Below are 13,398 nucleotides of genomic sequence, written 5' to 3' on the forward strand. Positions count from 1 at the left end.
TTTTATTTCTTGGGATCACAGCCAACTTTGAGAATGTGCTGACGTTTATTTAGGCTCCTTAATATGCTGAATGTGGACAATTTACTCATTCCTCTCCTGTCTGGCCCTTAGTAAAAAAAGACCTCAATTCAGAGTGCATTTTAGTACAGTAGAGCTCCAGCACAGCACAGCTTACAGTAACTATTCCAAGTAACTCATTAGTCTCTGTACTGATTCCCCAGCCTCTTCCCCTCCTGTCACCAGCTTTGATATGACAGCTCTCTGCAGCCCCGTTGATAATCTGTTGGCCTTTTTGTGCTGAGCCATTCATCCTTAATCTTCCAGGGCAACACTGAGCTTTGCAGCTCTGCTTTAGTTAAAAGTAGGATTGTGCTCTTTTTCTCTCACTCACTCCCTCTCGGCCTGCCTCGCTCTCCGTCTCTCTCGCTTTGCCATCAATGCTTTGTGGCTATTATGATGAATGAGGCATTATCAGAGCACGGAGGTAAAACAGATTAAAGTGACATCTAAAGCAGAAAAATGATCCTCCTCATTTGCAGAGCTTGTTAAGTGATGAGCACAGAAAGGTCACAGGTCAGCTTTGACGTGACCTGAACAAAACCCGTTTGTTGTACAATGCTGGGAGCTGCTCAGTGGGTTCGACTATGATGCAGTGATGTAGACCTCAGGGAAGGTTTGCACGGTTTTCGTGAATTATGATGCAGATGTGCAAACTTGTACATCAGTACGCAATCAGCTCAGATATACACAAGCATGTGCTGCTAGGTTTCCATCCCCGAACCTCATTTTCTTCCTCTTGGCATGTATCACGGGTGGGGAACTCCAGGCCACAAGTGCCGGTGTCCCACAGGTTTTAGATCTTACCCTGGGTCAACACACCTGAATCAAATAATTAGTTCATTACCAGGCCTTTGGAGAACTTCAAGACATGTTGAGGATGTAATTTAGCCATTTAAATCAGCTGTGTTGGATCAAGGACACATCTAAAACCTGCAGGACACCGACCGTTGAGGCCTGGAGTTCCCCCACCCCTGGCATAGAGGATGGTGCACAGATGAATTCATCCCTCAAAACAGAAAACGGGTTCGAAAAAACTTTACAGACTTAGGATTTTGAGATCATGCTAACCCATTAGAGATCCTAAGGATTAAAAAGAAATGTGGAGTTCTGTTAAAAATTTATATGGAGTTCATTCACATACACAAAGTGTGCAAAGATAGCAAAATCATTAAAGATTGAGATGTTGAATGTCAGAGGGAAAGCTGTTGGAAATTTTCAAATCGAAGGAAGCTTTGAGGTACGAGATGTACCAGAGAAGAGAAGTCGCTTACAGGAAGGAATGTGTTGAAAGGTTGCGTGGTGGGCCCCGTCAGATTATACACTCCACTCTGTTTCTACAGCTGTGGCGGCCATTGTTAAGTTAAAGCATTTTTCTCTCTCTTTCTCTCCTGCTTGTTAATGTTAATAGAGATATAAACAACAGCGATATGATTGCAACTTTCCTCCTTTTACTTGCTAATCTGTCACCTTTTATTGCTGGTTTTGTTTCAAAGTTCTATCCAAAGACTTACATTGTTTCTGCCTACATTATGCAATCATCTGGGAGTGAAACTTCTGCTGAATTACAACAGGGGCAGCCTCCGTGTCCACGATGCATGTGTCACATTACACAACTTAAAATCAGAAGTGATGGATGGCTCGGCCGCTGTGCACACAATGAAAGCTACTAATAGTGGAAGTCTGCCACAGAGCGGTCCCAAAGTCATCTGAGCACAGCTGTCAAATTTGAAGGGTGCTTTATTACTGTTGGCCATTAAGCGCGAGCTGCCGTTACTTGTCAGCGGTATCGCTAAGCTCATCACGCAGAGTGAATGAATACGGTGGCTAATAATAGTTTATGACACGCAAACCATTCTTATCTGTGTCTTCTTCTTTAAATGCTGTCATAACAAGGGGGCACAACGGCAGAGTGCGAGCGTACGCAAGTGCTGTTTTAATGAGAGCTGTCAGTGACAAGGTAATAACTTTTATAAATAACTCCACAGAATCTGCACATAATCAGCAGGTTTGTGTTACATGTGTGAAACTGGACGTGTTTTAGAACTTATAATGCACGGTTGCAAAATGACAAACGTGAGAATGGCTGTCTGACTGCGTAGGTATACCGAAACAATGACTGTGATGCCACCAATGGTTTGTGGCTCCTTCGTGTTTGCGAGCGAGTGAAAGGCAGAGAGAACGTGGCAGTCAAATAGAGAGAGGCTGCAAAAGCTAAGGAAGAAGATGTTGACATATACAGAGTGATGGATGTGTGGAAAGGGAATAGGAAACTTTGGGCCCGTGGCACTGTGTCTGCCTCTGTCGATCTGATTTGGGTGACACTGTATGACAGGAAGCTGGCAGAGGAGCTGGCTGACCCCCACGGAGGTCACATTAGAAGTTACTGGCACATATACACATGCAGACACAAACGTGCATACATAAACCCAGTCACCACCACTTAAACTTCTTTTAACCCCTTAGCATCCTCCTTCTTACTGGACTTCAGGCAGACATGATCTCAGAGTTAACCCTGACTTCATGAATAGAACTTCCATGAACCAACCCTACTCCATTTTCCTGGAGGCCAACGGGCCAACCAATACCAACCAACCTACTGTGGCAGGTCAGGGATGTTTCCAAAGTGTTTCTTTGTACATCAGCTGCTTTTCCCTCATGTTCGGTTCAGTCATTGTACCTGACCCTTTCCAGGGAAACGTTTTTTTGTTTGTTTGTTAAGCCATTTAACATTGGGCTAAAGGGTTGAACCAGTGTTTTCGTAGTGTGTTCTTAAAAAAACTGAAGAAGACGGTCAAATGGAAGACAAAAGAAGAAGTGCTATCCTCTATCCTCTCCTATTCTAAGTTCATCAGCACCACTAAAAGTATAACCGTGTCTCTCAGGAAAAGGACAAACTTTGTTTCTTGTACTACATAATAGCTTACCTCTGGTTAATGCATTTTTTATGGCATAGTTAGCAATGCAATGTTAGGGCTGTTTAGTTTAATGGTGCACTGTGGATGAATGAAGGTGTTTATAATTTATGACACTTGGGCCCTGTGTCATGTTTTAAGTACTTTTTCCATATTAATGTTTGTTGTTCATCACTTGCTTGCAAAGAGAATTTTCCCTGGAAACGGACCTGCACTGAACGGAACAAATATTAATCGTGCATTTCATGTATGAGCAGCTAATAATAGATGAAGATGAGGGAAAGCTACAGTTTGAGCTATATAAGTGCATTTACTATTTCCCCGTCCCATCCAGGCCACTAGTTTTCTCTCTCTTTTTTTTTTAATCTGCTGGGACTAAGAGTGCTTTACTGTTATTTTTAGGTTGGAAAAAAAAAGTTCATCTGCCGCTCCCAAGGTGAGAAGCCCGGCACATGTGATTCCATTAGGCAGTCTATCTATATATGTCCATCTCCATTATTATTTTTAAGCATCTCTCAGATTCTTAGATGTGGATCAACAAGTATTTGTGTTTAACAAAAACAGTAGCTAGGGATACAACTAAGTATGTAAATAGTACCGTCTCAGGCGTAAAGAGATTGCATAAGCAGAGAGGGGAGGTTTCAGCCAAACATTAAAACATGGTTTGACACCTGTCTAACCTGAAATACAAGAATTCCAGACGTATGTGTGATCACAGGGTTAACCTCTGACTCACTATGTTAGGAAATCAGCATTTCAGTCAGATTCATTATATCAAAGCTCGATGGATACTGCACATTCTATAATTTTACCAGGAAGCGCACTTTAATTTAATTTGAACCGACTGAAATAAACAAACTGACACCAGGCTCTAATTTAGGGAAAGCCAAAAACCTCTTTCTCCCTACAGCAGCACGCATGCGCTCTTTAAAGCGCTGCGTTCAAATACCCTTTTTGGAGTCTGACATTCAGTACTCGAAGTTATTTTGACAGCACTTCAACTCACCGTGACCATGTTGATACTGTAAATACTAATGTTGTAAATCACGCAGAGAGGTCTTTAAAGAAAACACGTGAAGGGTCATTTTTTTCAGTTTGTGCCCGATGATAAATTATTTAAGTCGCGTACTTGAGTCCACAGTGAAGTGTCAATTTAGGCGCTACGTTAGGTTACAGTCGTGATTTAAAGGTGTCGAACATTATTACCACAGAGCATTACACACACTGTACCATATTTTTTATAAGTTCCATCATAATTACATATAACTTAAATGTAAATTTCAAACTACAACCAAGCTGAAACACTGGGAAATGACCTGTAGTATCTGTGGCTTGTGGACGAGTGAAGAGTTCGCACAGGTTATTCACGTGACCTCTTCGTGAACGCATAAAAATCCGACAGCACCTGAACGCAGCACGGACAGCAACACATCCCCAGCACCAGAGTGGGAATGATTTTCAGCTCCACGCACCAGAGCGACGTACCTGGTTAAAGGAGTTCTGGACGCAGTCGACTGTGGATAAAGTGGGGTCTGCGGATACGGGCAGAGGAGGAGTGAAGTCTCTTTTAGCAGGAAGAGAGGAAGGAAAACCTTTAAAAGTGAGTTTTGAAAACAACCGAGAGGATTTAAGAAGTGGACGCGAGCCGTGAGTGGGAGCGTGGCAGATGTAGGGTGACAACAGTAAAGGAGGATTAAACCGGAGGGGATGTTAAGAAAAGTGATGAGAATAACCGCACAGTAAGGAGTGATTTCAGCGCAGGCAGGAATGGCTTGATTCGGGACCTGTACTGTCAGAGGCGCTCATGTTTCTGTGGGAGAGAAAGAAAGTTTTCTGCGCGTCCCTCGGATACAAATCTACTTTTTAACGAGCAGGAGAGAGACAGGGACTGCTGTGACTGTGTTCCCCCCCCCAACCCCGGTGGCAGAGTCCGGCCGGTTTGGCGTCGGCTCGTTAACTGTTCGCAATGTCCAAACCCGCGCTGAAGAAGAACCACTGGACCTCCAGGGTGAACGAGGTCTCCGTGTCCAAAGATGCCCGCGGTGAGCTCAACGTGCCGCTGCGTGGCGGCGCGGAGAACGGAGAGTTCGCCTACATTGGACCGCTGAACCACAATGCGGTGGTGTACAAAAGTGGGAAACTGGGTGAAGGGGAGCTGCTGCTCGAAGTGGAGAATCTCTCGATTTCGGGATTACCCCTGTACGACATATACACCGTGCTAAAGAACTGCAAAGGACCCGCCAGGTTTAAAACTGTCAGGCAAGGTAAGACAAAAGGTGAGGCTGCAAAACTTCTGCGCTTTTATTGGTGTGCGTTTAACGGGTTTTGTCCCAAGTTTGATTTCTTGCTTTCTTTTTTTAAACAGCTTCATCTAAATGGAAACTTTTGATTCATTGAGGTTAATTTTCAGTTGAAATAAACCCATAGAACTTTACAATGAATACTAAAACTTGAGGAAGTTGTGACATTTAATAGCTGCGGAACCGTTTAATGTCACATTTAATTGGCAGATTTGTGAATGGCTTTTTCTTTTTTTTAAGTTGAAGTAGCCGGGCCTGGTTTTCTCCCCAACAGGGAATGCCACCTGTCTGGTTCAGGGACATGGAAACCACACGTTGTTTATTCAGCTTTCCTTTGTGTGTTCTCACTCTCCCAGCTGTTGAGGAAGCACAAATGGTGAAGAAAGTCCAAAATATTGCGTACATTCCAACCTACTGGAGAATTACATCCAGCACTAGGAGCAGTAATGCTTAGAGGTGCTACTTTAAATTCATTTAGGCCTTCTTAAGATGTGTCTGTTTCCTATACTTTACCTGATGACTTCTCAAACAGGCTCGACAGGGAGCACTTCTTTTAACACCTAACAGGAAAGGGAACATCAGGCACCTTACAAAAATGCGAGCATCCGGCCAGTGTGGCTGCTCTAGCCTTCGGTTTATGGTCATCTTGACTCAGCGGGGCTGGGAGGTTTGACACTGAGCCGCTCTGACAGGCTCCCAGCGTGGCAACGCAAACCGCTGAAGGGATGCTCGGAAGTCAGCCCGGGACACGCAGAGACTTCTTTTAGACATGGACAAAAGAGCAACAACTCTTTTCAAGGGCGACCTTACATGTAGATAACCTGTGAAGGCCGCCGGCCGTGCTGGTGGGTCTGCTCTGAGGTTGCTTTGGTAAATGTGTAGCTTTTCTCATTTATTTCAGGACAGTCCTCCGATCATCATCGTGCACTGTTCTTAAGGTGTGGTGCTCTGTTGTTGCGCAACATCTTTTATTATAAAGGAAACCTGGTACTGAATATCTGAACATCCTCTTAGAGACGAGGAGCAGAGGGCTTATTTTAACAATGCTAAAGGCCACTGCTACCTCTGGGTGCTCAGATTTATTTACAATAGCGTGCTCCGAGAGCAGATTTTCATTTTAAACAAATGCTGCTCAATCATATTCCACCGATTAGTTCCTCACTTCAGACTGAGGTTTGGCTATCAAGTCAAATTAACTGTGAGTGGTAATGTTTGAATTGAAACTTTCAAGCTTTGGTCTTTAAATTTAGAAACGTGTCTTTGGAATTTTGCATCTTTATTGTGGCACAGATGATGTACTTTATTTATTTATTTATTTAGGCAGGGATGTCAAACTGATATTATGTTGTGGACCACAGAAAGCCTGTTTTTGATCTCACATGGGCCAGACCAGTGAAAGTGTCCTCTTTGCCACTATACAGAAGTTTAACTACACATTTAAAGAAGTGCTATTTCAACAGTGTGGCCACGGGGGAGGTCTTTGTTAATATGTAAAGCTGTAAAACTAAATAAAGTCAATTAAAACTCCAAAAGTTCCCTTTCCAAAGCCATCCAATGAGTGTTTGCTGGCCCAATTCTGGCTCCTGGACCATATTTTTGACACTCCAGATTTTAAGGTCTTGTTTTCACTTACCAGCTAAATTATACCTGTGTTCAGGTTGGAGGTGGGTGGGTAGCTTTGCCGGTGACTCCAAAACATCACAGAATTCTGTTGGCTTGACTTCACAGCAGCCATTTTATGCTGTTGAGTGTTATTTATATAATTTACAATGTCTCTGTTCAAATAAAGTTTTTATAGTTCACGCCCATGTTTTCCCTTCTGTGTCGTGTCCAAATGACTCGTTTAAGAAGGAACAATAATACAAGAACAGCGAGAGAAGAAGAAGAAGAAGTCGTCGATCATTCTCAGTCTGTGTATTCTCACACAGTCTAAAGTGGGGTCGAAAGGTAAAATATGGCAGCTCATGTGCTGACTAACACCCCGATTTCTTTTTTTGTGGTGAAATTCTAGGCCTGACTGTCTCGCAGCGTGACTGCTGCTTGAACCCAGTAACCAACTAGATAGAAATAAGCCATGAAATCACATGCCGATTAATGCCAACAGTGGCGCTGCTGTGAAGAAGCAAAAACAAACTGAAATGGATTGTCAAACGCGCGTAAACAAAATGTTTGGGATTCCAGCAAAGAAGCAAATCTAGTCGAGCTGTAGCAGCAGAAGCCTCGCTACCATGCGTCGCCCTGCTGAGGGCGTGGAATAGAAAGGAAAAGTGAAGGAACTGATGCGATTGGTGCCCTTGTGTTTTCAGTCGTTTGTCTGTGGAGTCTTAGGCTTTAAGATCTTTCCTTCCTGTAAACAGGAAGTAACTGGTCAATTTTTTTTAATCACTTTCTAGGGAATCACCTGCACAAGTCCAGACCCGTTCTCTCTAGTTTGTAATGATTTATTAGGATAGGAAGGAGATTCTGTTCTCACTTTGGGCTAATCAGAACCCCCATCCCTTTTTCGTTTTCTTCATTCATCTGGGAATGTCGGGTGTCACTGCTGTACAACGTCACATGATCAGACTCCATTTCAAGTTTTTAATAATTCACGCTGTCAGGGAATTTCCCCTCCCTAATCAGCCTTAATTGAGAAAATATGCTTGGCAACAAGGGCCATCTGTAAAATCTAAGTCACCTAATTTTACCCGGAGCTTGTGCCATTTTCTCACTTTAATCAAGCGAGATGTGAGGAGAGGTACTGCTTCGTTGTCTTGGCTCGCTGATACACACTCAGACTTTCATGTTGACTGCCAGCTCTATAAAGAGGAGGGGGGAGGGTTTCCAATACTGAATACTGTGTTGTCTGGACTTTCTATAGACCTGTGAGCATGCAAGGGCATTTCTAATCTGAGCTGATAAGGAGCTGCAACCAGCTCCACTGCTGAGTTTTTTTATGTTATGTTTGTTTTGGGTATCGGTGAGAAAGCAACACACACACTGCAGGAGACACACCCTTAGAACCACTGCTGAGGCCAAACCATCAGATGTCCACTTCAGTGTATACTGAAGCTGTGGGAGAATAACTGGATTATGTAATTAGGGACTATTATAAACATGGACATGCACTCTTAACTCTTCACCCTTTCGAAACAAGCAGCTGATGACTCTGTCACAATGTAGTTTAATGCTCACACACACACACACACACACACACACACACACACACACACACACACACACACACACACACAGTGCTGTGTTTGAAAGAAAGCATGCACATTATAAAAAAAACTTCACCAGCTGATCAACCCTGGAACTTCTTTATGGCTAATCTTCCTAAGAAGATGACTGTCTGCTCCACATATGTAAACAAACTATGGATGATACACACATGCTTATAGGAACAGACAATCACATCAGAGAGGCTTTGAGATGGGACCAGATTAATGTCGTGCCCGCGCTGGTGTTAGTACTTAAGCTGGACGCTTTAACGATACTGTATATGATCTACAGTCGGGATTGTATTTAGGCTTAAAGTTGAGGGTGGATGAAGTGTATACTGATAATAGTAATTGTATTATGCTAGGAAGTGTAGCCAGTGACGATTCTCAGAAGTGTTTGTAATGCAAGTGACTGTTAATGTTTGTTTTCTGGACATGACCAATGGCACAGTGGCCCAGAGTTCACGGGTTTCCCCAGGCAGGAGTTATGGTGTGTGTTCCTTTTAGTCGGCACAATCACACACACAAGAAATAAGATTGGATTCCTCTTCACCAGCCATTTTGCTACCTGACTAATCAGGAAACTCCAGTCTTACAGCTTCTCAGCAGTGTATTTCTTTCCAAACTTCATTATATCACAGAGCTGCCCGTGATGGACGAGGCCTTACCAGCTATAAATTCCTGGAAGCAGAAAATATTCCATCCAATTCGTATGGAGGTGCGAGCTGTTAACTACGACTCTCGTGCTCAAATTTACAACACTGTGTCACTGCATTAACTCCAGACTCCCTGTGTGTGTGCGCGTGTGTGTGTGTGCACGCACAAGCATTTCTGGCAGGGATCGCATATGGAAGTGTTTATTTCCTCTCTCTCAGCAGGGTGTTGAACAACCCTCTTTGCCCACACCCGTTTTCTACTTTTGTATTCTCTGCTGATGGCTTGGAGCGACTGTATTTCCTCCCTTATAGTGTGCCGTAGGGAATTTCAGCGTTAATTTCAGGGTCTTTGTATTTGCTCAAATGTGTGTGCAGGTGAGGGCGAAAAGGAGACTATGAGAGGAGTTGTGTGTGTGTGTGTGTGTGTGTGTGTGCAGTGTAAGCATCTTGCACACTTTGAGTTTGCTCAGCTTGATCTCTACATTTAGACGCACTGGAGGAACACTCCCTCACCAGCTAAATAGACCATGAAATGCTGTCTCACTTAAGCAGCGCTTTTTATAATCCCACTAAGAGGAGCACGTATGTATGCATGTACCATATTCTCTCTTGTTTGCATTGTAGTCTGTTGTATTGACAATGAATGGGCATTGGTCACACTTGGCATTTGCAGTTACACAGCCTGTCAGGAAAAGAGAAAGGGCAACTAATTAATGGTAGTTCAGCAGGGTGGGAGAGGAAGTTGTCTTTGAAGACCGCCCTGATCCATCCTTCTCAAATGTACAGTAGAGATGGGGGAAATGTTTCCGAAACTTTTAAACAAAGGTGATGTCGGGAGCGTTGGGTCTTTTAAGCTTTAGTTGACTGCCTTATCACGTGTCCTCTGCACAGGAAATGAAAACCTTTAGGCAGAGTTGTGACTTTTGTAGCTATTATTTAGGAAGTAGGTGAAGAGCTCACCCACTTCCTCCAGGATACTAGTCTAACTCCAAACCAGTTCTAACAAACCAATTAACTTGCTCTTTTTTCAGTGGTTTCTGCTTGACAGTTTGTAACAGAGTCATTTGTCAAACCATGAAATAATGAGCTGCTCATGAGTTTCATACACACTGAAGGGGAAAACCACAGGCTTAATATTGTGCTGCTTTGGTTCAGTGAAGTAACTCTTGACCTAGTCAAAGTGTGGGATGAGTTGACAAATCTGCCCAAAAGCTCTTTACCAATTCTCCCAATACCTGGTTAACATAATCCATCATCAGAGTAGGTGAACATCTTCATAAAATGCTTTCTTCGTGGAGTGTACAGGGTAGAGCCTGACCCATATATGACTTTTAAGAATGACACCGATATTTTGGTGATTTTAAAAATCTGGTGATGAGGTGATTTTTTTTTTTTTTTTTTTTTTGGCTTTCTGTCAGAGACATGAAGCACAAACAGTTTTTCTAACATATGTCATCATTATGTATATTTATTTATGAGTTATTAAAAATATTACAACAATGCAGTTTAAAGATAGTTTTTCAGTTTTATTGTCACAACACGTTGTTTATTTACACTTGTGATGTGTTGCCAATAGGGACGTTGCTGAGCGCCTACAGGTAGACAAACTATACAACATCAACACTCATAACTTGCTTGATGGGTGTTTCTCTTCTTTACCTTTTTACAAAAAAGTCACATATTGGTGGTTGTAAAGGGTGATACTAATACTCTGATTCTGCTATTATATCAATATGGTTCAAGCTGAGTGTTTAAATTTGTATTTTTTATTTGTATTTTTTTTTAAATTGCAGATTTTTAGTGTCTGGACTGATGGGTGAAAACATCTGTAAATTTAAGACTGCTTGGCCTTACAGAATCTGCCTTTTTACTAGAGCGCGACCAGTACTAGATTTTAAAGAAAAAAAAAAAAGATCATGTTGATAAATGGGTCCGTTAAATTTGTTTGTAACAATGAATCATCTAAGCTAGTTGACTCTGCTCAGCTGTCATGCTACTCTGCACGTGCTGCATACAGTCTGGAGTATTGCATTGTAAACTATGGCAATTTGGTTTGTGACCTGTGTGACGGCATCATGTGTCTTTCTTTTTCTGCACCATGTTCCATTAAATAAGACGTTTTATTACGGTTGCATAAATGAAGCATATGTGTATTCATGCATGTATGTATGTATGCATGTGCTTATGTACGCACGTACACACACGTGTTTGTGTGTGTGTGTGTGTGTGTGTGTGTGTATATCTGTATATATATATATTTATGTATATTATCTAAACTTTGTACCGAGATGCCAACTTTGTCACATCAGTTCTGTTTCTTTTGTTGTTGTTGTTTGTGTCAGGAATTCGATGAAATGCGAACGTGTGTGTGTGCGTGTGTGTGTCTGTTTGCATCCCCATCTGTGTGTTTGTGTGCGACATTGGCTGACATGGCCAAGTATTTCTGTCAGCTCTGCTGCTGTAAAGCTCAGATGAGATGTGGTTATGCCTCCAGCTGGCGTAACTAGGAAGCGAAATGACGAGATCGGTCGTGGCTGTGAGAGCATTATTAATATGGTTGAGACTAGTCCTAGAAGCAAATTGATGTGCCCACAAAAAATGCAGGGTGACTCTTGAAAAGTTGGTTTTATAACTTGTTTTAAATCAACAGAGACTGTATGATTTTACGTTGGGGCTCTGTAACTTTTCTTTCTCACGTTAAACTTCTTGAGATACTTAAGGAGTTAATTATTGTCATTAAAGCGAATCAGCTTGTTATCGTTGTAGTTGTGGTTGCACCGAGAATGTCTGTCCTTTACCTCTCAGCCTCCTGTAAAGGTCCTTTCCCTCCCCAACCTGTTTCCTCTTTTCTTTACCTTTAATTACACTATGGTTGAAGCTGTGGGGTCCGTTTACACAAATCCCATTAAAGTCAAGTCTTTGGGAAGCTTACTCACGCACATTCACATGCACACGTAGACAAAAGAAGGGGGTATAAACAGTTTAAGGAACGGTCCAGCCCTGATTAAGGGGATTTAGACTTGAGTCTGTTTGGCCACGGCTGTGAGCACGCATCCATGCTCACAGCCCTAAAGTCTTAGTGTTCCTGAACTAGGACTTACATGACACACAACACTTCTCAAAGCTGCTGCCTTTTTGGTCATCTTACCTGCCTCCATTCCCCTCCTTTGCTCTCTTCATCTTTTCCTTCTCAAGCCTTAATTTCTTCTCCCTCCCTACTTATTGTCATCTGAACGTGGGAATAGTGGGGCTTAATAATGAGCAGACCGTTATGACAGACATCCCCTCCCCAAGCCTAACCCTTTTTTTAAAAACTTCCTTTTTTTTTTCTGTAGAAGTATCCTAATGAAAAGAGAAGTTGAACGGGCCATTTTTCAGTAGTTGCAGATGGTAGCATATGGAAAAGCATTCAGGAGTGTCTCATGTGGCTAGAAGTCACTGGGATGTGAGAATGTGATGGATCGTGGCAAAAAAGACGAAGATTTAATTCAGTGGTTTATAGCTGGAGAAGGTTGTCTTAGCAGCCGACTTGGCTTTTGTCTTGAGCTAACAAAACCGACCTGAAAGCATCTAAAGCTCACTAACTCATACCTAATGTCTTGAATGTGAAGAATAATGCAGTGAGTTTGAAATTTCTTTTAAACAAGCAACCTTTTGTCAAGAAAACTACCTAATAACATGTGCTTTCGCAACCCAAAAACCATTATTACATCCCGCTGTTTTCCTTTGAACATTCAGAGTTAAGAAGATGCAGACAGTCCCATCTGAAATTGTGACCGTAACAGGTGCTGAAGCAGCCTTGATTAGAAAAGCATGTGGCTCCTACAATTAGCTGGAAACTTTCAAGACGCCAAGTGGATTTGATAATTTTTATTATGGTGGGGTAGCTCTGATGTTCAGCAATAACCAGCAGCAAACTTCCTGAGCAGCTAGCAGCCAAGTGACGCCGTCCTCTATCACAACTATCTGCTTTCTTCTGGTTGGATTGTGTGATTGCATCGGCTGTGCTTGTGTATCCCCCTAAAGCAGTGCATTCATGGCATGACTCAGTCACTTCAGAAGCAAGTGAAACTCAAGTTTCTGGTATTTTTAATGCCCTTACAGCATTACACATGCTGGGTGATTGCATTTGATCACAATTCAAAATGTATGTTTTACCTTTAACATTTGAACACCGGTATATTTTCACAATGTCTTTCTCCTCTTCCACCACTGGTCTCTTTTCTCCTTGTTCATTTCCACCTCATCCTCTTCCTCCCCACCTCAG

General features: G+C 42.5%; 1 protein-coding gene across 35 annotated transcripts in view; it reads left to right on the plus strand.

Moving 5' to 3' along the window:
- Positions 1-4,399: 4,399 nt before the first annotated feature.
- magi1b (membrane associated guanylate kinase, WW and PDZ domain containing 1b) overlaps positions 4,400-13,398 on the plus strand; it is a 151,293-nt gene continuing 142,294 nt past the window's right edge. For 28 of the 35 annotated variants that reach the window (XM_080891235.1, XM_080891268.1, XM_080891267.1 and 25 more), the window contains exon 1: positions 4,400-5,248. In XM_080891235.1, coding sequence (XP_080747361.1) covers positions 4,939-5,248 — 310 coding nt within the window. In that variant the 5' untranslated portion in view covers positions 4,400-4,938. The remainder of the gene's footprint in view (positions 5,249-13,398) is intronic. The other 7 variants (XM_080891259.1, XM_080891260.1, XM_080891261.1 and 4 more) reach the window with 3 other exon arrangements.

Source organism: Rhamphochromis sp. 'chilingali' (genome assembly GCF_963969265.1).
Source record: "Rhamphochromis sp. 'chilingali' genome assembly, chromosome: 9".
In the NCBI taxonomy this organism is placed as follows: Eukaryota; Metazoa; Chordata; class Actinopteri; order Cichliformes; family Cichlidae; genus Rhamphochromis; species Rhamphochromis sp. 'chilingali'.